At 59.3% G+C, this 25,381-nt stretch overlaps 1 protein-coding gene and 1 long non-coding RNA gene across 3 annotated transcripts in view; one reads left to right on the top strand and one right to left on the bottom strand.

Annotated features, from left to right (window-relative positions):
- Positions 1 to 10,569, bottom strand: part of FBLN1 (fibulin 1) — a 75,188-nt gene extending 64,619 nt beyond the window's left edge. The window contains exon 1 of one of the 2 annotated variants that reach the window (XM_051840583.2): positions 9,908 to 10,569. In XM_051840583.2, coding sequence (XP_051696543.1) covers positions 9,908 to 9,986 — 79 coding nt within the window. In that variant the 5' untranslated portion in view covers positions 9,987 to 10,569. The remainder of the gene's footprint in view (positions 1 to 9,907) is intronic. The other variant, XM_051840584.2, reaches the window with a different exon arrangement.
- A 173-nt stretch (positions 10,570 to 10,742) lies between these two features.
- On the top strand, positions 10,743 to 12,610 carry LOC127489312 (uncharacterized). The gene is made up of 2 exons (XR_007917266.2): positions 10,743 to 10,880; positions 12,159 to 12,610. It is a non-coding gene; the product is annotated as an uncharacterized lncRNA (long non-coding RNA).
- The last annotated feature ends 12,771 nt before the right edge of the window (positions 12,611 to 25,381 follow it).

The raw sequence follows: 25,381 nt of genomic DNA, 5'->3' as shown, positions 1-25,381 counted from the left end.
CTCGTTTCTCACGCGATGATTTTGTACGGCCCCCTGAGGCAGGCAGAAGTCGCCCCTCGGCCTCTCAGTGACCCCACAGTGTCCAGCTGAAGGCTACTGGGCTCAGTGGCATTTCTGGGCATTGACAGCAGGGGGCGCTGCTCCCTCCCCCCACGCTGGGCCCTAGGGATGGCCCCAGAGGGAAACTGTGCTGCTCCGCCAGCAGTCAGACACACGGTCAGGGCATGCTGCAGACCCCTCTTGTGGGGGAGGGGAAGAAACCTCCAGAAGCACCCCGGGTGGGTGTGGTCGGGGCACGGAGGAGCTGAGGCCAGGAAGAGGGGGTCTGGCTCCCAGGCACACCCCCCGAGACAACTCAGGGCTTCCTCTTTTCCCCAGGGCTCCCGGGGAACTCACAGCTGCTCTCTGTGCCCGCCCCATCCTCACATTCAGGGGGACGGCTGCCACCTGGCCAGTCGGCCCACCCCTGCCTCGGCTGCCCCTCCTCACAGGCCCCACAACGCTGTTTGGTGAACACCGGCGATTCACCACGGCTCTCCCAGCGCCACAGCACGAGTCTTGCGTGCCGGCACCCACAGCTCTGAGTGGAAAGAGCAGGGGCTCTCGCGCCCAGGAAGCGGAGGCTCTGAGCCCCTCCCAGCGCCTTCTTGCGTGTGACCCTGGGTGGCGACTGCACCGCTCGGAGCCGCAGCTTCCTGGGCAGGAAAACAGGGCTGCGATGGCCTCACAGAGCCGCCGGGCAGGTGCAGAGACCCTGGTTCCAAGCACGCACCCGTGCTTCCTAAGCGGCAGCTGGCCTGTGTGTTAAACGACAGAAGCGGGTTTTCCGGCCGATGCCCGCGAGAACCGGGAGCCTCGCCCGGCGGCCTGGTGTGCGGAACTCCCCACGCGTGAGCTGCGGCTCCAAATGTCCCTGGGCCTCAGAGAGGCAAACATCCCGGCCAGGAGCTCAGCTCACCTGGCTCCCTCCCGCGAAGCCTCGGGCACCTGCAGCCTCGTTCTGAGCAGGACGAGCAAACGCGGGACGTTTAAAAGCGGGGCTGCCCGGGGGTCTGTGTCGGGGGGATCAGTACCCAGCTGCGGCCCAGGGTCAGCTCAAGTTCCTTGGCCAAGTTCCTGCAGAGTCCTTCGGAGAGACCCTGAGCTGCCCAGGCTGGGCGTCGAGGAGCACAGGTGGGAGGAGTGGGCTGGGAAGGGCGCCCCCCGCCCGGCCCCGGCCCCCTTCACGTGCCAGCCCCCATCTGCTCGAGCCCAGAAGCCTCTGTGGCTGGCCTGGTGTACACTGAGTGCCGCTGTCGGGGACAGGCAGCACCGGGTCCTCAGCCACGTGCCCTGCCCCGGGACAGAGGCCACCTCCAGCCGTCACTGGGGAAGGCCACCTTGAGCCACAGACCCCGCTGCAGAAGTCACAAACCTGCTGAGGCCACAGGGGGCGGCTGTCATGCCCCTCATGCCCGCGGCTGTGCCCCAAAGGCGCCCTCTGCCCGGCCCCTGCTGTGAGTGGAGCGGGGTCATGTGTTTCCAGGTGGGACCTGTGGCCCATCGGCGGCCAGCTGGAGCTGGCTGACTGGCCGCAGGTCACAGGCTGTGGTCGAGACTGACGCGCTGGGAGAGGGGCCGAGAGGCAGCCTTGGGTTCCCCAGGCAGATCCTGCAGATGCCAGAGCCTCGGAGTCCTAAGGTTTGCACCACCAAGGGACAGGGCGCGCGGAAGCCACTGGAAACCCTCCTACTTCCGCTCCGCCCCATCCCATGCGCCTGCTCTCTTCCAAAACGCACACCTTACATGCCCAGCGCCAAAGAGGCGCTCCAGGAGCCACTCAGAGCAGAACCCAGACAAAGCAGAGTGGAGGCGGTCGCCGGTGATGAGAACACACGTGTTCCCACCCGGACCACGCCACACCCACCCGGAACCAGAACACAGCCCAGTGGAGGGGTCCCCGCTCCCACCCGGAACCAGAACACAGCCCAGTAGAGGGGTCCCCCACCCGGACCAGAACAGACAGCCCAGTGGAGGGGTCCCCGCTCCCACCCGGACCAGAAGAGACAGCCCAGTGGAAGGGTCCCCACTCCCACCCGGACCATGCCACACCCACCCGGAACCAGAACACAGCCCAGTGGAACAGTCCCCACTCCCACCCGGACCAGAACAGACAGCCCAGTGGAATGGTCCCCACTCCCACCTGGACCAGAACAGACAGACCAGTGGAATGGTCCCCACTCCCACCTGGACCACGCCACACCCACCCGGAACCAGAACACAGACCAGTGGAGGGGTCCCCGCTCCCACCCGGACCAGACCACGCCACACCCACCCAGAACCAGAGTGTGGCCAGCTCTGCCCAGCACTCAGCCGACACTCGGGCCCCACCTCCCTTCAGCCCGGGCTCTGCAGCCTCGGCCAGGGCCCGCCCCTTCCTCATCTCACTGTCCCTGCTGCACCGGCCTGCGCCCAGCACAAACACCAGGGCTCACCGAGGATCAGTATCACACACAGAACCAGAAGGACTGATGGGCACAGTCGCCGGGAAGGTGCCCGGCCTGGCTAACAGCCCTCTTCCTGGGTCATCCGGGGAGGAGGGAGTGATGCAAGGGACCATCCCGAGGCTGCAGCCAACAGCAGCAAAGGGCGGGGCCGGCCCAACTTCCAGCCAGAGCCAGTATGCCTGGGGTGGGCCTGAGACCGTGGACCTGCCACGTTCTCAGCCACGGGGATGGGCCTCAGCACTGGCCACCCCCGGCCCATCAGAGGGAGACTGAGCTGCAGGGAGAGGAGGGGTCGGCCTGCAGAACTCCCTGGTGTCACAGCCACCGGAGGTGCCACCCGCATGTGCTCCCCCCGCCCGAGGAAAGGCTGTCATTAACCCGAGCTCAAAATACAGCCCCCAGTGCTTTGTGGGAGTTTCCGGGGGACTGAGGCCCCAAGGCCAAGGCTGCACCTACTCCCCCCCTGAAGCCAGGCCAGACATATCGCCGCCAGAAAGGCAGAACGTGCCGTCTTCGCTGTTTGCAGATCTGTGCCCTCTAAAACAGACAAGTTTTGCTCCGGTTATGGAAATCAGAGATTGACATGGCTGACGGGCTCCCTGAAGGAGTGGGAGTCACTGGGGGAGAGAGAACGGCGGGGGCTCAGCCTGGGAGATGGCAGGCGACGGCTCGAGTCACTGGGTTCCTGCCACTCGTGTGGGAGGCCTGGATTGAGTTTCTGGCCCCAGGCATTGGCCCCGACCTGTTGTGGGCATTTGAGGCGTGAACCAGCAGAGACCTCACTCTCTCTCTACCTCTCAAATAAATAAATAGTTCAAAGGGGAGATTACATGGATGTAAATTTTACTACAACAACATAATTGCTTTTAAATTTTATTTATTGGAAAGGCAGAGTTACAGAGAAAAAGAGAGAGGTCTCCTATCCGCTGGTTCACTCCCCAAAAAGCCACAACAGCCAGGGCTGAGCCAAGCCAAAGCCAGGAGCCAGGGACTTCTTCTAGGTCTCCTAGATGGGTTCTGGGACCCCGGCACTTGGGCCATCTGCTGCTGCTTTCCCGGATCGGAATGGAGCAGCCGGGACTCCAACAGGCGCCCACATGGGACGCCGGCACTGCAGGTGGTGGCTTCGCCCATTACGCCACAATGCCGGCCCCAAAGCAGATTTGTCAAATTGCGTTTTTGGGGCCACTTTGCACTGTGTTCATTAAGAAAGCACCTGGACGGCGGCTCACACACTCACTTGCGTTTTTCACCCAGTGCTGCTCTGGATCCACACTAACACGAGCCCTGTGAAGAGCGGCTGGTTAACGGTCTCTGGAATGTTCTAACGGTTTACGCGGCAAGCTGTGCAACTTCAAACAGGAACAGTTCAAACGTCCAGTAACAAACTGTACCTCTGTAACCAAAATAAACAGGACTTCAAAAGTTTTTAAAAACAAAAATGAGAACCCCCCCGAGGGGGAAGGCAGCTCCCTGCGAGTCCAGTGAGGCGGCCAGCACAGGGGCCTGGTGGCCACAGCCCCTGCGGCGATCTGAGGAGCAGCGGCCAGAGCCCTTCTGCCCCATCACGAAAGTGGGGGCCAGCCGGGGCCCACAGAGGAGCCCCTCAACGCCCTCGGGGCCTCCTGGCAAGGCTGGGGAGGGGACAGGGGTCCTCCCACCTCCGCCCACATCTCACGGGAACCAAGCGGCTGGGAAGTGGTTGACAGCGTCCGGCAGCCTCACCAGTCACTCGGTGGCCGGCAGTACCCGTGGAGGGGCACCGGTCGCCCACACACCCCAGCGCCCGAGCAGAGCAGCCCTCACACAGGTCGTGGCGTGGACAGCGGTGAGATGCCCCGCAGGTACAGTCAGCGGGGTTTATCCAGGACACCCTGCAACTCCACATCCTGGCCCAGAGGCCACAGGATGTCAGGGAAGCCATGCCCATCCTCCAGGTGCCGACTACGAATGCTTAGGGAATTCAACCCACAGCTGGAAAGGAACCCGCCCAAGCCCCCACCCAGGCCCACCCAGCACCCCTGGCACTGGCCTGCAGGTGCTGTTAAGAAAGTGGGGCCTCTCTCGCCTCTGCTTCTTTGTAACTCTGCCTTTCAAATAAATCTAATTAAAAGGGGGGGCAGGTGGTGCTATGACATAGTGGATAAAGCTGCCACCTGCAGAGCTGGCATCCTATATGGGCGCTGGTTCGAGTCCCGGCTGCTCCACTTCCCGGCAGTGGAAGATGGCCCAAGTCCTTCCACCCACGTGGAAGACCTGGAAGAAGCTCCTGGCTTCAGATGGGCTCAGCTCCGGCCATTGTGGCCATCTGGGGAGTGAACCAGCGGATGGAAGACCTCTCTCTTTCTGCCTCTGCCTCTCTGCCTTTCAAATAAATAAATAAATCTGCAAAAAAAAAAAAAAAAAGAGAGGAAGAAAGTGGGGTCCAGGGCTGATCTGTTTTGGGAAGAAACCGCAATCACCCACGTCGGTCTGTGGCACAATCCACAAGCATAAAACTCGGCACAAACCCGAGGCCACACTCAGGCAGACGGCCCGGCCTCGAGCCTGGCTCCGGCTCGGCGCCCACGGGACTTCTCCGAGCCTCCCTCTGTCTCCACCTGCACAGTGCAGGTGCTAACAGTGCCTGCCGCGGGGCTGGGAAGACGAATGAGGTCAGCCAGGGAAAATGCTGGAATCAGCAGAGAAAAACGGAATCTTCAAAATCGGAGAAGTCCTCACGTCAGGGCCAGGGCATTCCTTCCCGCAGAGTCAGCGCACCTGATGTGATGCGCGCGGCCCACAGCCCCCACCCCCCTCCTGGAAAGAAACACCCCCACCCCGCCCAGGACCCATGGACGGTGAGGCCTGAAGGGCAGCTCCTCACCAGCCACAGAGCCGGACAGGAAACGCCAATGAGACGGGACTGGGCAAGACTCAGGCCGCCCTACCCGGGCCTGGGAAGCCAGAAGGGGCCCAGCGTGGTCGTCCCAGTGCCTCTGCATCCGTGCAGGCCCAGGAGGTGAACGGACCCCCGCTCCACGCCGCCCCCAGCCTGCCAGCCTCCCCAGGAGCTCACACGCCCCCAGGCACCAGTCCTGAGAGCGCTCCCAGCGTCCATCACAGAGACGGGGGTCTGGGGGTCTGGCGCAGAGGGAGGCACTAGGCACGTCTGGGGGGAGGGGGGAAGCATCTGGCTCCCCCCCAGGCAGTGCACTCACAGGCTGCCCTCACCCTGACACCTCTGCAGCTTCCCTCTGGCCACTGCACCTGCACCCTCCATGCCTGGCCTTCGATGACAGCGCTGGGCAGGCCAGGTAGTCCCTGGCCAGCTCCTGTCCTCAGACCACCACACCGGTGCAAAGCTCGCCTTCTCCAAGAGGTCCTCCCTGACCACCCCCCAACACACACACACACACACACACACACACACACACACGACAGAGCCGATTCCTTTGTTCCCTGAATTGCACACAAATAATTAACTCTAGTTGGCGCCACGAGGGCTGGGATGGGCTCTGTCTCCTGCACCCTGCCCATGTCTGCCCCTGAGCCGTCGATCACTGTGTGTGAATGAATGAATGAGCAAATGAAATCGTGTGCTCAATTAGGGGCAGACAGCAGCAGCAACTCCCCAGAGGCCACAGCACCAAACCAGAGGAGCTTCAGATCCAACCCTGGCTTAAGAGTTCACACCCCTGCCTGTTATTAAACTCCAGAGGGGCTGGTGTTGTGGCTTAGTGGGTAAAGCCACCACCTGCAGTGCCGGCATCCCCTATGGGTGCCGGTTCAAGTCCTGGCTGCTCCTCTTCCAATCCAGCTCTCTGCTATGGCCTGGGAAAACAGTAGAAGATGGCCCAAGTCCCTGGGCCCCTGCACCGGCATGGGAGACCCGGAAGAAGCTCCTGGCTCCTGGCTTCAGATCGGCTCAGCTCCAGCTGTTGTGGGGAGTGATCCAGTGGTTCGGTAAGACCTCTGTCTCTCTGCCTCTGCCTCTGTACAACTCGGCCTTTCAAATAAATAAATAAATCTTTAAATATATACAGGTAAGGGCAGTGCCTCCCTCCAGGGTTGCCTTCAGGGCGCAGGGAGGCAGCACAGGTGGGGCGCAGGTGCAAAGCGACAGGTGCGGGGTTTCCGCTCCCACCCCAGTAGCTCACAGGAGCAGCACCCAGTGCATCCGGAGGGAAGCCACAGGCCACAGCCAGTAGCCACTGGGTAGCAAAGTGCACATCTAGTCTCACTCCAGCCGGGGACGAGACCCAAAAGGAAAAGTACTGGACCTCTGAGGTAGCAGGGCTGTGGGGAGGATCCATTGGAGACTAAACGTGAAGCAGTCCAGCTAGGAGAGTCGCCCAGAGCAAAGCCGCCCTCAACTCACACAAAGGAAATGGACGCAGAGGGTCACGGGAGCCGGGCAAAGAGCTTCCAGAGCTGGCACCGGGGCACCGGTCTCCTAAACAGCCCCACCGAATGCCGGTCCCCACAAAGCAGGACCCTCCAGCGCGCAGCTGGAGCAGCAGGTACCCCACCCTCCTGACCCACCCTGGAGTTAGAACCCAAGGATTAAGGGCGGGTGGGGGCGGCCAGCCCTATCCGCTCCCGGATGTGGCGGACTTGGGGCAGACGACCTCAGCAGGCTCCCAGCCTCTGATCCCAGGCCAGTCCACAACAGGCTCCTGTCCTCCTCCTCCACCCCGGATCTGCTGTGTGGCCACATCTGAAATCATCGCCTAGAAACTGGCGCCATCCGGGGACTGCAAGAGCATCTATTAATCAAATTGCTACAGTTTTATATTTTGCAAAAGGAAAGCCTTTTATTGTACAAAATCCACTGGCAAAACTCTGAGGTGTCTGTTAGAGCTGTTTTCATAACACTTGACCTGTAACGCTGCCCTGCCCACCGTGCCCACGGCTAAGAGGCTGGCCTTCGGGGAGTACCGGGCGGGCAGGGGTCTTTCCCAGCCGTGGGGAGGGGCTACGCCTCCTGGAGTCCCTGCCCATGCCTCTCCTCCTTGAGGCCCCGGGGTGCATCTACCTCCTCCAGGAAGTCCTTCCAGACTCTGCCAGGAGGGCTGGGCTCCTTTTTCTGGTTCATCTGGGAGCCCGAGCGGCACGGGGTGGCAGAGCTGGGTCTCCCCAAGACCCAGAGCCGACGCTGAGCAAACCAATGACCGAAGGCCCAAAGACACCACTCAGCAGGACCGGGTGGCAGGACCGGTGCCAACCCGAGACTGGCACTCGGAAGCTGCTGGCTCTGCGGTCTCCTTCCCAGGAAGCGTCCGGCTGGGGAAGCCCAGTATTGGGATTTGCAGCTGAGTCCGGGACGCTGGCTCTGTCCCGGCCCTGGGAGAGGGGACCCTGTGCACGCAGCAGACAGCTCCAGCTCCGAGCGCTCTCCCTCCGTCCTACCGGGAGGTGTGGCCGCCCCCACCAGGCCATGGAGAAAACCACCAGACCACTGTGGATGAGGCTGGCGCACCCACTCATGGCACCCTGCTGGGACCTGAGCCTGAGCTGCCCCCTCATCCCCAGCTCCCTCCCACCAGTCCTTGGGGGAGGCAAAGGCAGCTGTGCTGGGGGAGGGGGCCATCAGCCCTGGGCCCAGCAGGGGAGCCCTCCCTGGTGCCCCCCAGTCTGGTCCTTCAAGCGTTCAGAGCTCTGGGCCCCACCTCCCAGCTGGGAACCTTCCAGAAGGGCAGCGGCCCAGGCCACATGTTTGTAAGCCAAGTTCTCTCTAGCCTTTGTTCTCCCTCCCGGCGCGACTTTTCTTTTAATCAGTCGAAACCAGAGGCCAAGAAAGTCTTGGAGAAAACACACTCGTCCGCCCGACCCCTGCTCCTCCCCGCCCCCGCCTCCCGCCCCAGCTCTGGGTAAAGCCCAACAGGGCAGACAGACAGAGGACAGACAGGCGGCTCCGCCGTGCCCCGCGGCCCGCCAGTGGCCAGGTGGCCCTCGCCAAGGGCCTGTCAGCACAGTGGCTCCGGCGCTCTCCATCGGCTCGCCTTCACGGCTGCGGTCAAAGTGTGGTTTCCCTGTGTACCCCGCAGCTCTCCAGGGTGCAGGGCTGTGCCACCTACGACCCTGCAGGGCTGCAGGGGCCTTGGCTGCCAGGCGCCCGGCCCGGCCTGCAGCAGCGGAGAGCAGCCAGGCTGTCTTTTAACCCCCTCTCCCCAGACCAGACCGCGCAAACAAACTCCAAGAGGGTGCTCCCCAAACACAGGACCATGGGACCACCCAGACTTCATGGAGGACACTTTGTATGCCCTTACGGTGCTCCTTCAAAGCACAGGGACAAAGTTATCAGGCACAAAAGAATGTGGGGGAGGGGAGGGGCTTGGGGTCTCCAAGTCCCCTGAGAGTTGAACTCAGCCTTCTCTCTGGACGCCCCCTTCCTCTCCGGGTGCCCCCCACTCCCAAGCCCCTTTGGGAGGTCTCTCCTGCCGGACCACCTGCAGGCCTGCCCAAGAGGCCTCCTGGGAGCCCTGTGCCTCCCCAAGCCACCTCCAAGCTGGAGAAGTGGCCCAGGACACAGCCAGCGCCCAGAACAGCTATCAGCCCCAGAGGCCGCCGCCACAGCCCAGCCCCCTCCTCAGCCGCGACCTTCCGACCAAGGAGGCCTGTGAACACTAGCGACTTCAAAAGAAACTAAACAAGGCATAAAGAAGCTGCCCTGGCCCTGGGGAGAAACAAACACTCCAGCAGGGCCAGGCCTGACTGCCGGCCCCAGGAAGCCATGGGGTCAGCAGAGAGGTCGCAGGTCATGGCTCCCCCGCCCCCCAAGCGGCTCTGATCCACCGGACCTCTGAACCCAGGAGCCAGAAGGGCGCAGCCTGGGTGGCCACCAACCCCATGCTGTCAGCCTGGGGGGCTGGGGAGGGAATTCTGGGCCGGGACCTGCTGCAGGGGGCTCCATCCCCCCCTTGTCACACAGTGGGTAGGTCTGGAAGCCGCCTAAGCCAAGTCCTAGCGAAGCGTGGGGCCTGGTGGGCAGGAGGGCAGGCAGAGAGGAGGGCCCGGGTCTGCAGCCTCCCCCAACCCCCTTACCCGACGGCTCCCCACCGGGGTCCGTTCCCCATTCGCAAGCTGGGGCACTGAAAGACACACTAAGGAGGCTCCCAGTGCAAGGCGGGGGGCTCGGTAACCCGCAGCCAGCGCCCCCATCGCCAAGGCCCGGGAAGGGCCCTCGGAGCCGGCTCCATCTGCGGGGGCTGAGGCCGGAGCGCGGGCGTGGGAGGGGTCCCGCCTTGGAAGCAACCCCCCCAGACAGGCCGGCATTCGGGCTGGGCCGGGAGTTGGGGGAGGCCCGGAGACGTCGCCCGGGTCTGGGCAGCCCCGCTGCTCAGGGGACCGCACGACGACGGTCCCGGGGAGCGCACCGGCCCGACCCCGGCCTCTCCACGACTACCCCCCGGCGCGGGGCGGTGGCGGGGACGCCCTACCTCGGGCCGCCAGCAGCGAGAGGCCGCCGAGCAGCAGCAGCGGCAGCGGGAGCCGGCGCGACGGCGCGGCGCGCTCCATGGGGCCGGCAGGGACAAAGGCGCGGGCGGCTCCTGGCTCGGCGGGCGCGGCGTGCGGCGCGCGCTCCACGCTCGGGCCGAGGCTCGGCAGCCAACGCCGGGCCCGGGCGCGCCGTTCAATTATCCCGCCCGGGAGGAGGGCGCGGCGGAGGCGGGGCCGGCGGGACCCTCCCCTCTCCCGCTCCGGGCCCCGGGCTTCCCTGGAGGGGCAGAGACGGGGGCGCCTTCGGGCCGGATGCGCCTCCACCCGCCCCCCTCCGCGCGCGTGAAACCCGATCCCCTCGGCCCCCGCGGGCCGGGCGCGGGCTCGGGATCGGACTCGGCGCCTTTGGAGCGCGGCCGAGGGTGCAGCCCGCTCGGGGCTCCCGCGGACGAGCCCCGCACCCCACCCCTTCTGCTCCGTTCCGGCCTTCGCCGCCGGCCCCGGGGTCTGGGGCGCTGCCAGCCGGCCAGGCGGCAGAATGAGCCGGGCACGCTTGGACCCGGGAAGCCGAGGAGGCAGCCTTGGCTGGGCCTGCAGCACCCGCTTCGTGCTGGAATCGGGGCTGCAGCTGGGCCGGGGTGACTGAGGGTGGGCTGGTCTGTTGGGATCACAAGCAGATTTATTTTTTCAAATGGGGGTGGGGTGGGGGAGGCGGGCCCTGGGGCAGGTGAAGGTGGGAGCGAGGGGTGAGACCACAGCCACTTCGTGGACTGGGTCCCAGGAGCCAGCACCTCCCCTCACGGGTTTCTGCCTAGCAGAAGTGCACGGCTTTGGTTACAGCCGACATCCACCAAGGCTTCCCGGCAGAGTGCGCACACGTGTGGAGCCCCGTGACCCCTGGAGCAGGCGCCGTCCCGGGCCAGCCACCAGGGCATTGGCTGCAGGATCCCCTTCCATATGGGACAGGAACAGGTCAGAGGGCGGGAGAGGGTGCTCCTGGGGTGGCCCCCGGGGCTGGAGGGAGGCTGAGGGCACTTTCCGGTGATTTCACTGGGGCGTGGTTCCGAGGTCGGGTGCACCGAGCTGTTTCCGTGTGCTCTTTCCCAAGTGAGCGTTGGGTTCCAATCAAAACCCACATCTCTTCCACACAGGGTGCCTCGGAGGTCTGAGGTTTGCCGGGAGCCCAGGACAGCTTGTGAGAGAGGCCTCTGGGACTGGCCCTTGTGGGGAAAGGGGTGGAAAGGGGTGAAGGGCCCAGGGATCGGCCCCTGCAGAGGCTCAGAGGCCCCAGGCAGCTCAGGAAGACGAGCCGTGCGTCCTGAGCAGGGGTGGCCTGGGGTACCTGGGCGCACACAGCCCGTGCTGTGGGGAGCCAGGGCCCTGGGCTGCACAGAGTGGAAATGCGTTAGTACTTTGGGGTCTTAACTTGGTATGAGGGGAGGGGGAGGTGACTGAGAAAGAAGACAGGAGGAGATCCAGAGACGGATAACCCAGAGGGGTCCAATGACTGCCCGGCGCTGCCCAGGTGACCCCCTGGCCACGAGGCCACGCCTGCCAGGGGCCATGGGGGCTGCAGCAGGTGACACTGGTCATCTGCAGGGTCCCTTTGTGAGGCTGGGGAGGGAGCATCCGCCGTGGGTAGCTGAGAAGACATCGGGGGAAGGAAACGGAGTAGCTGAGGTGCCTGCCACTCATGCCTGCATTTGAGTGCGAAGATGGCACCAGCACAGCCCTGGGGACTGACTCCCCGCGCGCCAGCCTGCAGCTGAGAAGGGCGGGACCCAGCCACTGGTCCCGCACTCACCACCCACAGCCCCACCAGATGTCCCTGTCCCTCGGCCACCAAGGGTCGGGAACACGGGCACCCATGGGCACATCTGAGAGAGTGGGGAAGAGTCAGACTCTGAGGTCGAGCCCACCCACCTGGTTCCCGTCCAGGCTGTGCCACTTCCTGCTGTGTGGCCGGTTGGCATCCTCTAAGGTGGCCAGCGATGGGGCCTCTGTGACTGTGAGAATCCAAGATGACTCCTGTGGAGGGGTCACCACCCACTGACCTCGCTGGCAGCCGCTGGGGCTGGTGGAGGTAAAAGCGGGGCACCCTCAGGGCCGGAGGAGGGGAGCAGCCCTGGCCCCGCCTTGCTCTGTAGGACGAATCTTTGTGGCCTCAGTTTCCCTGTCTGCACAATGAACGGGGTGCCCGGATACCTCCCCAGACCCCGGCCCGGCTCATTCGAGGCCTCCTTCCCCCAGGCACACTCGGAGTTACGGGAAAGTCAGGAACCTGAGGCTCTTCCCACCGAGCTACACCCAGAGGCGACCACCCTGGGCGCTGGACGTCAGCGCCCTGTCCGTCCTTCCTGCCTGTGCTTAGACGGAAGCCTCGGGGGCTGGGGGCTGTGACGTGGCTGCTGTGACACTGGCGTCCCCTATCTGAGTGCTGGTTGAGTCGTGGCCGTGCTGCTGCAGGTCCAGCTCCCTGCTAACGTGCCTCGGAAGGCAGTGGATGCTGGCCCAAGAACTTGGGCCCCTGACACCCCCATAGGAGGCCAGGATGGAGTTCCTGGCTCCTGGCTTTGGCCTGGCCCAACTATGGAGAATGAATCAGCAGATAGAAGATCCCCTCCCCCCCGTCTCCTCCCTGCCTTCCCATCTCTGTCGCCCTGACTTTCAAATGAGTAAATAAATCTTAAAAACAAAACGAAGCAATGAAAGTCCTGGGTAATGCAGCCCCTCGCGTGTGTAGACACCCTCATGTGTCCTGTCCCCCGCTCCGGGGGCTCTTGGGAGACAGGGGCACCTGGTGCTGGTGTCCAGGAGTAACCAAGTGCCAGGTCCCTGACCCAGGAGCCTCAGCGCTGGAGATTGGCAGCCTGGCCACCGGGTTTCCCACCCTGGCTCGTCCCTGGGCCGCTTGTGTGGAAGGGTCTGTTTCTCTGGACGTCACAGGCAGCTCTTTGTCCGGTGAGGACCTGAGGTCGCACACACATGCGTGGACGCACGGCCACTCGGCTACCCTCCCCTGCTGGGACATTGTTTGACTTTGGCACAGGCATAAATCACGCATGCTCCCAGCTCGCCCGAATCTGCTCTTCTGGCCCCGAAGCCGTGCAGGAGCCCTGGCGGCACCCAGAGGATGGCGAATGTGCAGCCGCCCCGATGCATCCTTGGCGGCCCGGGCCCTTCCGCCACTGTCCGCTTTCCCAGTGTGTTCTCAGCAGTGGCGGAACGTTCTATGTACGCATGTTAGCCACGCTGTGCCTCTTTCGTAACTTCTCATTTATTTTTGCAACAGCAGAATTATTTACGACAGTGAAAATCTGGGAAAAGTGCGGTGTCCGACAGCAGCCCATTTACAGTCTGTGCCATTGGCTTCCATTAAACTGGTATTCAGTGACCTGATGGAGAGTATGTCCCTATCGAAAAGGCAGAGAAGAAGGGCCGGCACTGTGGTGCGGTAGGCTAAGCCTCTGTCTGCAGCGCTGGCTGGCTCTAGTCCCGGCTGCTCCACTTCCGATCCAGCTCTCTGCCACCGTCTGGGAAAGCAGTGGAAGAGGGTCCAAGTACCTGGGCCCCTGCACCCACACGGGAGACCCAGAAGAAGCTCCTGGCTCCTGGCTTTGGCCTGGCTCAGCCCAGGCTGTTGTGGGCATTTGAGGCGTGAACCAGCAGATGGAAGATTCTCTCTGTCTCTCCTTCTCTCTGTCTGTAACTTTGCCTCTCAAATAAATCTTCAAAAAAAAAAAAAAAAGGCAAAAAGAATACCTAAGTAGAAACATGGTATTTATGAGCTAATATTATGTAATATTATGAAAAAAAAAAAAAAACAGAAAAAGTCGAGTGTGAGCAGAATGCAGCTACGTAAAAGCTGTGTTTGTGGAGCGAAAGAGCGAAAGGAAACTAAACGAAACTGGACGCTTGACTGTGAAAATTTGGTTTTTTTTTTAGGGAAAGATTGAGACAGGAGAAATCAGAGTGTGAGAAACCTGGCAGGACGTGGTCCCCGCAGCTGAACTGGACCCCGGGTTCTTGGCAACCAAAGCCAAAGTCAGATTATGATCACGTGTGTGGTTCCTGTTTCTTGACCCCCTGGACAGGGCACCGTCGCATCAGGGGAGAGACAAGGTGGTTTCCAGCAGTGCGTCCCGATCGTTTTCCTCTGGGTCCTCATGGAAGAATCTAGACGCTTACTGAGCAGCACATTTGCTTGTGGTTTGCTTTGGAGAGGTTCCATGTGAGGAATTAGGGGCCGGGAGGGCCCTCCGCCCTGCCCGCCTGTTTCTGCGCCTTCTGGAATCTGCTCCGAGCAGGAAGTCATTCGTTAGATCCCGCAGTGACAGCCCAGCTTTTTCCCATCTCGGAGGGGCGGACAGCAGCTCGCTCTTTGCTGATAACAAACAGGGCTCCGAGAGCTGGAGAGGTCAGCCTTGACACCCGAGGGCTGTTCTCTCCAAGTCCGGAGACAAATGGCCCGAGGGTTACCCGGTCCCTGGCGCACAGCCCTCCCGCGGTGCTTCAGCTCGGGCATGGATGGAGGGCAGGAGGGCAGTGCCGCCTGGTCGGAAAAACAAGGCTTAGAGCCGTAGCCGGGAGGACGCCTCAGCCACGGCCCAGGAGGCAGCGCGTCCCTGAGACACCCAGGCGGCTACCGCGACACTGCCCTCTGCTGGCTGGGGGCAGGTCGGTCCTCCCCTCTCCTGCACAGCAGTGTGGGGGGGTCCTCACTGGCAGGTGCTGGGGTGCTGGTGTGACTCGGGCTCAGTTCCATGTCTTCAGAGGACAGAGATCCCAGACTACTCCACGTCCACAGAGTCCGGGAACCTCGAGGCTCCCCCAAACCACCAATACCTGTGCCTCCCACACAGCCCAGCCCCAGGCTCTCCTCAGTCCATGTTCATTCCCATGGCAAATGGGCACAGAGTGACCACCCCGCCGTCCTCACACGTCTGTCTCAGGGTTGCCTGTGCCCAGCACCCTGGCAAGCACTGGCTGTGGTCTCATTTCACCTGCGTGGCCGGTGGTGAGGGGCACAGGACGGCGGAGGGACCTGGTGGCCTCACATGGACCAGGCGCAACACTCAGGTGCAGCCCGGGCTGTCCGGTCCACAGCCCCGAGATGCCCACGCAGCTCAGTGCAGGGTGCCCACTGAGTGTCACGGGCTGAACCAGGTGCCCTGACCTCCCCGCGAAACCCCGCGCCCGTGGTCCGGAATGTGGCTGTGTTTGAGATAGTGTGAAGAGGTCACTAGGGTGGGCCCTCACTTGTCATGACACAGACTAGCGGAGAGGAGCGAGCAGGTGAGGACATAGGGTGAGGTGCCACCCACACGCCCTGGCCAATCCTGCCAACACCCAGACCTCCGAATTCCAGCCCTAGAACCACGGGAAGACACGCGTCTGTTGTTCAAGTCACCAGGGCATGGGCTTGGCTGGGACAGCCCCGTGCATAGTGAGAGAGGTAAGGAAGACGGGCTGGGGTGTGCGACCTGGAGCTCTGGAAACAGGAGTGGAGGCCAGGGGAGGACGGTCGGGGCTGGGGAGGGAGGCACAACATTGCAGGGCCTTCCGGGAGCTCAGCTGTCCCGAGAATTCTCAGGGCGAGTCCAGAGGAAACCACCACCAGTTATGGTTACGCTGGAGCTGGGACCCGAGGTGCTGCGTCGGCTTTGAAGATCAAAGCTCCGTGCACAGGAACGGGAGCCTGGAAAACAGAAAACGCCAGAACAGCCCCTCACTGCTGGGAGGGGCCGGACTCTGGGGCTGAGTCGCGGTGAAGGGAACCAGCGAGAGCGAGCACCGGAGAGATCGAAGCGGTGACAGAAGTCAGGGCGAAAGCGCGTTTGTCGTGTGTGTGAAGCAGAACAGGTGTAGTTGTCTTGGTGCCCTGTTCTGACAGAATGAGAGAACCCCACCTGACCAGGCTCTGGAAAGACCCGCCCGGGGCCCGGGGTGGGGGTGGGGGTGGGAGGGGAGTGGGCTGTGCTTCCTGGAGTTCCTGTGTGTCCCGGCACAGACGGCGCTGCTTCTGTCGTGGGCCGCACCCCTGCTCAGGAACGGCGACCTTCCCACGTCCCATCAGCCGGGTGCAGGGCCTGACGCAGGCGTGTTCTGGACGGGCACGCTGTTGCCCTGTGTCGGAGGAGCTACCGCTCCAGCCCTCGTCAGGGGCCCGAGGTTCTTCCCCCTGAAGAAACAGCATCTCGCTGGCAGAGACTCGGGCTGGTAGGGAGCTGCGTAGACACGAGCCAGCGTGTGTAAGCCGGCTACAGAGGAAGATGGGAGTGTTTAAGGGAAGTGGGAAGAAAATGGGAAGTGTTAAAGAAAGAGAATTTGTGTGCAGTGGACCGAGGAGACGAGGCCCGAGGCCGGAGGCCGCTGCTCTCCCTCAGTAACCCTGTCAGTGGCTTCAGCTTCCGGGGACAGCGCGGCCGACTCCTTTGCTCTGCACCAAGGGGGCTGTTAGGTCCCGGGAGGATCTTCGGGAGCGCCACATCCGGAAACCCTCCACCCAGAATTTTCCAGAAGAGGGAGCCTGGGAGAAGACACAGGGGACCCACGCTCGCTCACGTCCGTACAAACCCCAGGCTGCATGCAGACTGCGCCCTCGGTCCTGGTGGGAAGCCCGCGGGCTGCTCAGGGGTCCTCCTCCTGACCTCTGCTGCTCGCTCCCCGCCGCTGGCTCACGCCGGAGCTCTTTCTCGGCTGAGGACCAGAGCCCCGAGCAGCCCATGGGGTGACATATTTGGCGCCAGCGTGGGGCTCCCGAGTGAGGACAACGGCAAGTCTGAGCAATGCTCCAGGCCTGGCGTTCGGTCCTTTCTCTGCCTTGTCTCCGGCATCCACGGGGACAGAGCCTTGCCCGCTTTCCCTTAACCTGGCCAGCTTGGCCTTTCCCTGCCCTGTCTCAGCCAAAGTCTCTTTGCCATCGGCAGCCTCGGCGGCCAGGGTTGGTGCTCCCCCCACCCAGTTCTAAAATTCCTGGTGCAATCCCTTCTCTCCGAGGCTTGCTTCCAAATCCAGGCGTGTGAAATCTGACTTCTGGTCCGGGGAGGTAGGAGGCCTGTGTCAGCAAAGCCGGCGCCAAGGAAGTTTGCGGCCGCCCCCACGGCTCGGGTGCAGGGGCCAGCACATCGCTGTCCCAGGCACGGGCAAGGGGCCTCCCTCTCTGGTTTCCGCTGTTCTTTTCAAGTCAGCAGGCCTGGAAGCCACCTGGATGGGCCACCTCCCCCTTCCTACCTAAACGAGCCCAGTTTTCGGGAGGCAGCCTCCCACTCACTTCTCTCGCCCACTGCAGGGGCTGCTCCCCCAGGTCACCCCCTGAGACCCACAGGAGGGGAACACCCCTCCTCTTCAGGTCTCTGATCTGTCTGGCCAAAGGGCCAGCTTCCATAAGGACGGTTCCTGAGCACAGCTAGTTAAGCCAGGCGCTGTGTCCTCGGCAGGAGTCAAGGCAGTGCAGGGACGCAGCGAGGGTGGCTGAGCGGCGGTCAGCACGTCCACCCCTTCCTGCCGACCTGTGCCTCACCCAGGGCCCGGGCTTGAGACACATTCAAGTGAGGGGACTTGGGGACACTCTTGTCACTGCAGCTCTGATTGCAAAAGACGCCCACACTTTGGGCCACCGGGGATCCCTTTGACGCTCAGACCTTGAAGGGGATACTCCAGGAGAGTGGACCCTGAAGGAAAGAATCCTGCAGGATGTGCACACGGCCACCTCGACTCTGTACTGAGTCTTTGACCCTGGGGCCTCCGACCAGATCCCTGGGACTTAAAGAGACTCAGACATGACCTGGGGTGGGCTTCGTTGTTTCATAACTTAAAAATCCATTTTCTGGTTACGAAAGTGGCACCAAACTTGGCTTGTGCTTCTGCAGAGGCCCGAAGGGCTCAAGCCTGCCCCTGGGCTCCAGCAACACTTAGTTGCTTTGTTTTCTGTCTGACTTAGCAGCCTGTTGACACAGGCCCTCGCCTGGTGGGAGGGGGCGGAGGGGAGCAGGTTATCTCTCACTCACCTCCTGGCTGGAGTCTCCCTGCCTCCTTCGGAAGTGAATTAACAGTCCCATGAGAAGTGTCACACAGCTGCCTGAGGCCTGGTCGCAGGCATTGTGGGCCCAAGGCATTTGTTGGGTAAAAGAAAAACAAAAACAAACAAACAAACTAGGCCCAAATTCAACTTAAGAGATGTGTTTGCATTAGGCAGGAAGTTAGAAATTAGCCTGTGTGTGCGAACACCGAAGTTTCTTCGGAGAAGAATCCTAGAGTCCCGGAAGCAGCCCAGATTTTCCAGCGCCAAGTCCTGCCCATACCCTGATAACCTTACAGGTGCTCCCAGCCCCCCACCCCACCCCAGGATAGCCTCCCCCCAGCTCCAACACGGAGCAATAAAACCTCTGCCGGGCACGAGTGGCCCCAGTGTGAGACGCTGAGCAGTAAAACCTTGGGAGGGGTTTTTCCTGACCCACACTCATCGACCCGTTCGTCCGGCCGGGAGAGGAGGGAGACAGGGCTGGCAGGGCTAGACCATTGCCTTAAAAACCCCAGTCTAAGTGTAGACTAGGCGCTGGCTCACGGTCCATCTGGTGGAGGCCCGCCCCCATCACACCTGGCTACCTTGCTCACCACTGCTCTCTGTCTCTCTCTGAACCCACCCCACCCATCCCCGCTAACACCTTGTCAACAACAGTCTCATGCCAGGGTGAGGGCTCGCCTGCTAATTTGGTTCAGCTGTAACTGGACAGGGGCTTTAAAGGGATTTCTCCCTCGAGAGCTAAGATCACTGCCTTGAAAAGTTGCTTTGGGGACTGGCGCTGTGGCACAGCAAGTTAAAGCCCTGGCCTGCAGCGCCAGCATCCCATATGGGGACCGGTTCCGGTACTGGCTGCTCCACTTCCCATCCAGCTCTCAGCTATGGCCTGGGAAAGCAGTGGGAGATGGCCCGAGTTTGGGCCCCTGCACCCACGTGGGAGACCCGGAAGGAGTTCCTGGCTTCAGATCAGCTCAGCTCTGGCTGTTGCAGTCATTTGGGGAGTGAAATAGTGGATGGAAAACCCCTCTCTCTGGCTCTACCTCTTTCTGTATCTGTCTTTCAAATAAATAAAAAAAACTCAAAAAATTAAAATAATGTAGCATCATTTAAAAAAAGAAGTGTATGATCTTTATTTTTAAAAAGTTGCTTTGTAACTTGTCAAACGTGTATGTCACTCTTCTCCAACTAGAGCTGTTTTATGAAAAAAAGTTGGGGGAGGAGAGTAAATTTCGCATTTGCAAGCTGTTCTGTTGCTACACCGAAGCGTGCCAGTACAGATCAGTTCAGAAAAACTGCATTAATCCAAATACCTGTTGGCCCACGGCTTAGGCGAATCTTTGATTTGCTTTAAATTTGATTTTAAAAAGAGATAAAGATGTTTTCAAAAGTGTTAAAATGTGTTTTTGGTAAGAAGGTGCTACATTTACCCTTATCAGTTACTTAAAATCATGGAAATGTAACGGGCCTTAAGAATAGTTCAGATAAAGGTATGGCATTCATTGGGATCTCAGTGTCTTAAGTCATCCAGGTGTAGTTACCACGTGTGAATCGGGTAAGGCAAAGGAGATAAATGTCTAAATGTCAACTTAAGGTATTCTTAACATCTTACATTCTTTAAATAAAAAGACCATTTGGGTTTGTTAACAAGTAGATTTTCATAAATTGTTCATATATGACAAATAATTCAATACTGCTTAAATGTAACTAAGGTTAAAACTTGATATGTTCTTTTATTTAGAAAATTTTTAATTTGGATTTTTTTAAAAAGATGTATTTATTTATTTGAAAGTCAGAGTCACACAGAGAGAGGAAGAGACAGAAATCTTCCACCTGCTAGTTCACTCCCCAAGTGGCCACAACGGCCGGATCCAAAGCCAGGAGCCAGGAACTTCTTCTGGGTCTCCCAGGTGGGTGCAGGGGCCCAAGGACTTGGGCCATCTTCCACTGCTTTCCCAGGCCATAGCAGAGAGCTGGATCAGAAGAAGAGCAGCTGGGACTAGAACTGGCGCCCATATGGGATGCTGGCGTCACAGGCAGAGGCTTAACTTACTACACCACAGCGCTGGCCCCAACTGAGTACAATTCTCCCGTCTGCACGGTGTTCCAAGCACTGATCATCCGTATAGGCACACTGCCATAAGATCCAAGTCTGAGCTTCTGCTAAGGCCTCGAGGTGTTTGCAGTACATGACATCAGTACGTGAATAAGTATCTGGGAAGAGACCTGTCTTGAATTTTAAAATCTGCTTCTGCAAAAAGAAACTGCAGATCTTGCAATGGTTTTCTTTAATGGTTAACTGGTTACTCTAGTCAGCTCCTGGAAGCTCTTTTCTGGTTCTGACTCTGTTAAATTGTTCCAAATTATGGGATGATTTCAGGTGCTAACTCTTACATTAACGTTTTTATTTCCCATGTGGTAACTGACCAAGGAGACACTGATTTTGTTCCCTAGTGAGGGCATCACTTGTGTTGTCCACTGTTTCTGTTACGCTCTGATTGTTGGAAAGAGTTGAGTCTTAGAGTTGAGGGGCCGGCGCCGTGGCTCACTAGGTTAATCCTCCGCCTGCGGCACCGGCATCCCATATGGGCGCCGGGTTCTAGTCCCTGTTGCTCCTCTTCCAGGCCAGCTCTCTGCTGTGGCCCGGGAAGGCAGTGGAGGATGGCCCAAGTGCTTGGGCCCTGCACCCGCATGGGAGACCAGGAGGAAGCTCCTGGCTCCTGGCTTCAGGTCGGTGTAGCTCCAGCCATTGCGGCCATTTGGAGAGTGAACCAACGGAAGGAAGACCTTTCTCTCTGTCTCTCTCTCTCTCACTGTCTATAACTCTACCTGTCAAATAATAATAATAGTAAGAGTTAAGTTGATTTTTTAAAAAAAGATTTATTTATTCATTTGTGAGATAGAGTTACTGAGAGAGAGAGAGACAGAGAGACAGAGATCTTCCATCTGCTGGTTCACTCCCCAGATGACCACAATGGCCAGAGCTGAGCTGATCCAAGGCAAGGAGCCAGGACCTTCTCCAGGTCTCCCATGTGGGTGCAGGGGCCCAAGCACTTGGGCCCTCTTCTACTGCTTTCCCAGGCCATAGCAGAGAGCTGGATCGGAAGAGGAGCAGCTGGGACTTGAACCGGCACCCATGTGGGATGCTGGTGCCACAGGCAAAGGCTTAGCCTATTATGCCACAGCGCCGGCCCATAGTTAGATAGTTTTAAAATATGTACTTATTTTTGAATGTCTGGTCACTTTATAATTGTAATGGAATCTGGTTAATCACCCCGACTATGGGTGGGGGGGAATATTACTTCACGATGGTGAGCGTTTCGACCAGCTGCTCTAAGCTGTCACGGGAGTTCTGAGAGTCAAGGTTCTGAACTCTTCGTGCTTGGTTATTTGCAGTTGGCAATGAGAGGAGCGAGTTAGAGCAGACGTCAGGTGGGCAGGGAATGCGAAGGGCTCCGCCAAACACTAAGAGACGTCACCAGCCCAGTGGGAAACAGGCCTTGGAATGTAAAGGGATTCATTAATGAGCTGGGAAGAACAGGTTCTGGTGCCTAAGCCGACACCGAGGGCCAGGGGGCCAGTTCACAGTGCTCACGTCTGTGACCAGGTCTGCCAGGCGGCCAGTTCACGGTGGTCGTCCTGTGACCGGGTCTGCCAGGCGGCCAGTTCATGGTGGCCGTCCTGTGACCAGTTCGAGGGTATGGTGAAGACCGGCAGCTCCACTGACAGGCACTACTAGAAATGTCAAAAGATACATCCCTCATCCTGTAGGATAACAACTAATTAGGCTACTGGGATTCGATCCAAAGCGCCGTCGAGATGTGAACAATGCTAAACCTTGAGCTGTGGGCAGGTGTATCCAGCCACAGCCTGCCCAAGCCGGCAGCCTCCACGGCAGGCCAGATGTCTAAACAGGACCTGACAATGGCTCAGGCAAGCTAGATGTTAAGAACCCGGGAATTGCCAGGTCAAAATACAGACCAAAAAGGGAAGTCCAGGCAAAAAAGAAAGTTCCCAAGAGACTTAGAGGTGATTGGAGTGGGTTATGCAGTGGATATAGATAAATACTAGGGAGCTGGGTTATGTGATGGATGTTATGTCTGGGGCCAAGCAAGCATGGCCGTGCCGTGAGCACCAGTGAAGTCCACAGCGCTTTCCCGAGTGGGACACAGCCAGGGAGGCCTGGCTCACTGCCTCATTTCTCCTCTCTTCCCTGTTCCACAGGGCTGCCGACCAGGACGGACAGGTTAGTCCCTAGCCCTTATAAAAGGGACAACTAACATTTTTCTGTAGTAAAGCTGGGCCACATATGGAAGCCAGACAGCACAGAATAAACAAAACCTTCCATTTGACCATGACTGCATAGCTAGGTCTATGGGTCTGTCCTGCTCTGAGCACAGTAAATGGTCAAAAGTTCCCTTTCAAACCTTAAGACAGCTCCAGGCATTTCTTGGACTGTCAGTTACGGATCCCTGGGTGCAAGATCGCAGCAAAGCTCCCGTGTCGGGCTCTCGAGAGCAGGCAGGAGCAGGGTCCCCTCCTTTGGGATGGACAAAGCACAGCCCGCATCCAGTGAAAAGCCGCCTTGACTGTGGTCCCCACGCTAGGGCTGCTGGACTCAGTCCTTGCAGACAGGCAGGCAGTCAGATGAGCTACTCTTCCCCAGGGGGCTTCTGTGCTATGCTCCAAAATGTTTTTGATCAATCACACTGGACAGGCACAAAGTCATACTCACCAGTTCTTGAACGAGGCCACACAGGCCTAGGCCCAGGCCAAGCAAGGTTGACATTTCTGGGCCAGTGCTGGGTCATGGAAATCCTGGCAGTTGTCTCCCCACGGTTCTACAGCTCCACGCCCTCACTGCTCTCTTTACCACACTCATTCGTTTTGTCTGCAGCAGAATAAAAGCCATCCAGCTCCAGGAGGCTTTGAACAGGGCTTCCACTCTATCCCACTGAACAACGTGACTGATCCTCTAGACCACACAAGGCCACCCTCAAACGCCATTGGAGGGATAGCCCAAGAGAACCCAGGAGTGGCTCTGTGCCCCTGTGGCCAGGGCTGGAGAAAGTATGGAAGATAGAGCTTCATCCATGTTACCCCGTAACATTATGGTTACTTCTCTTGAGGGGGGAATGGTACGGGTGCTAGGTAGACACAGCCTATGAGTGTAACAGGGGCTGAAGGAAGCTGGAATTTTTAAGGAAAATGCAAAGAAATTAGAAATTTTTAAAGAAAATGAAATTTTGTGCAATGCAACGAGAAAGCGAGACCTGGAAGCAGAGCAGCGATTGCAGCTGAAGTCACCGCTCCTGTTCAGTAACACTGCTGGGTGGCTTCAGTTCTCTCCCTGGGGACAGCTCAGTCCCCCCCCCCCTCGCCCCTGCACCAAGGGGCTGGTGGGTCCCAAAAAGATCCAGGGAGGATTTTAGGGAGCTGCACATCCAGAAACCCCCCACCCACAATTTGCCAGAAGCGAGAGGAGGGGAGAAGACCCAGGGGACCCACACTCACGTGCGTGAAGGCCCCAGTCTGCAGGCACACCTCGCCTTGACAGAGAGGCCGCCTGGTCCGTGAGCTGAGCTGCTCTCGCAGGCCTCAGTGCGCGTCACTGCCTTCCTTCCCAGCACCCTGTGTCTCACGTCTGAATCCCTTCTCGTGCCAAGACAAGCACCCTGAACACTCCATCCCCGGTCTCCGGTAACAAGGCCAGCCCGGGTGTAGCCACCCCGGACTTGTGGCGGGGAGCACGGGCCGGTGGTGAGGCCGTTGTGCTGGTTTCCACGGGCAGGAGTGTCAGCAAGACCTGTGCAGGGCCTGCGGCCGCAGCAAAGCAGGCTGTGGCGTCCAGCACTGACCGACGGTGGCGCAGCGGCCTGTCGTGGTGTCAACTCCCGCCCACTTTGTGGCCCTAGCTTTTATACCAGGTGTCCCATTTTAGCCCAGTTTCTAGGCTTGGTTTGCAGTATTCCTGCTGATTTTATGAGCTGCTAAAGTTCATTTCAACAATGGCTTCTTGTTCACATCAGCCAGAGTGAGTTTCCATTGCTCGCAACTCCAAGTCCTGATGGACAGTAGGGATGTAACGGAGGAGGAACAGACAGGCCCAGAGAGAGTGGCGCCGGAGGCCAGGCCAGCCGTCCCAGCGTCCATGCCTCTGGGCGTAACAGCCAGCCGGACTGTGATCGCCTCTGGTGGGAGTGGGGAGTTAATACCGCCCTCGTGTGTCATTGATCACTGCTGTGGAAGTCCTACGTGAGCGTGTCGGCAAGTCTGTGCGTGTACCGGGCAGCCAGGGGTTGGACGCAGACGCCTGCTCTCCTGTGCCTTCCTCTCCTTTGAGAATCACAGCTCCTCACTGGCCGCAGGGTGGATCCCTGGAGGCAGAGTTTATGTCACACGTCCCAGCCTGTGGCCCCTGCTCCAAGCATCAACCCAGCCGACCGGATGCCTGAGCTTGGCGAGAGCCTGCGCCGCGGTGGCTTTCACGCCCGGCTGCGCGCTGGGATAAGCTGGGGGCTTTCAAACCCGACGCCCGGCTCTGCTCTACTCAGATAGATCAGGCTCTCCCGGGGTGGGCAGCAGGTGGCCCCGGGGTGCCGGGATGCACCCACGTTTGAATCCCCTGCTCTGTAGAATCTTTCCAATGGTCCCCTCTCTGTGGTCAGGAGGGTTTCTGTCCATTGCACCCAGAAGTGGTTTCATTGAAGCTGCGTCTTGTCACAGTTGAGCCTACCAGAGACGAAATCATCTCTCCCGTTACTAGACTCGCCTTTCGTCCATGTTTGTTAACTTTTTGCCACTTTTGCAAGTGTAGATATTGCACCTCCTTTTAAATGTAGCAATTAATGCCATTTATTTTTCGTGATGTTTACTTAAGGTCTACAAAATGATGTTTCGGTACATGTATACATAATGAAAGGGTTACTACTGTGGAACAAATTAGCATATTCATGTCTCACATATTACCTTCGTGGTGTGGTGTGTGTGTACGTGCGTGTGTGGTGACGGCACTCAAATTCTTGCAAAAACTCCAGATGTCATCCTTTTATTCTGCTTCTCCACATTAGACATTTGGTCTCCTTCCAACTCTGCGTCCAGAGACCATGCAGTGTTTCTCTTTCTGTGTCTGGCTTCGTTCCCTGAGCACGCACTGTGGACACCTCTCTCCTGGAGCGCCAAGCACTCCGTATTTTTATCGCCATTCTGAGCGCACTGTTTGCTCCCACCATGTTTTCTAATTCGTTACTGTTATAAAACAGAGCTGTAAGATGTACACATCCATCCAGCCTAGCGAGTTCTGCAGAAGCATCATCATAAATGGGTGCGTAGCCAACGTGTGATGGAGAGGAGCAGTCAGCTAAGTGGATACACTCTATCATCCCCACTATGAAATGTCACAGACTCTTGCAATGTATAATATGAACACTGTCGCAACCAACGAAGTCACTTT

The sequence above is a fragment of the Oryctolagus cuniculus genome, chromosome 11 (assembly GCF_964237555.1).
Source record: "Oryctolagus cuniculus chromosome 11, mOryCun1.1, whole genome shotgun sequence".
Classification (NCBI taxonomy): Eukaryota; Metazoa; Chordata; class Mammalia; order Lagomorpha; family Leporidae; genus Oryctolagus; species Oryctolagus cuniculus.
The sequence above is the reverse complement of the archived record's forward strand: the minus strand, read 5'-3'. Positions and strand labels throughout refer to the sequence as shown.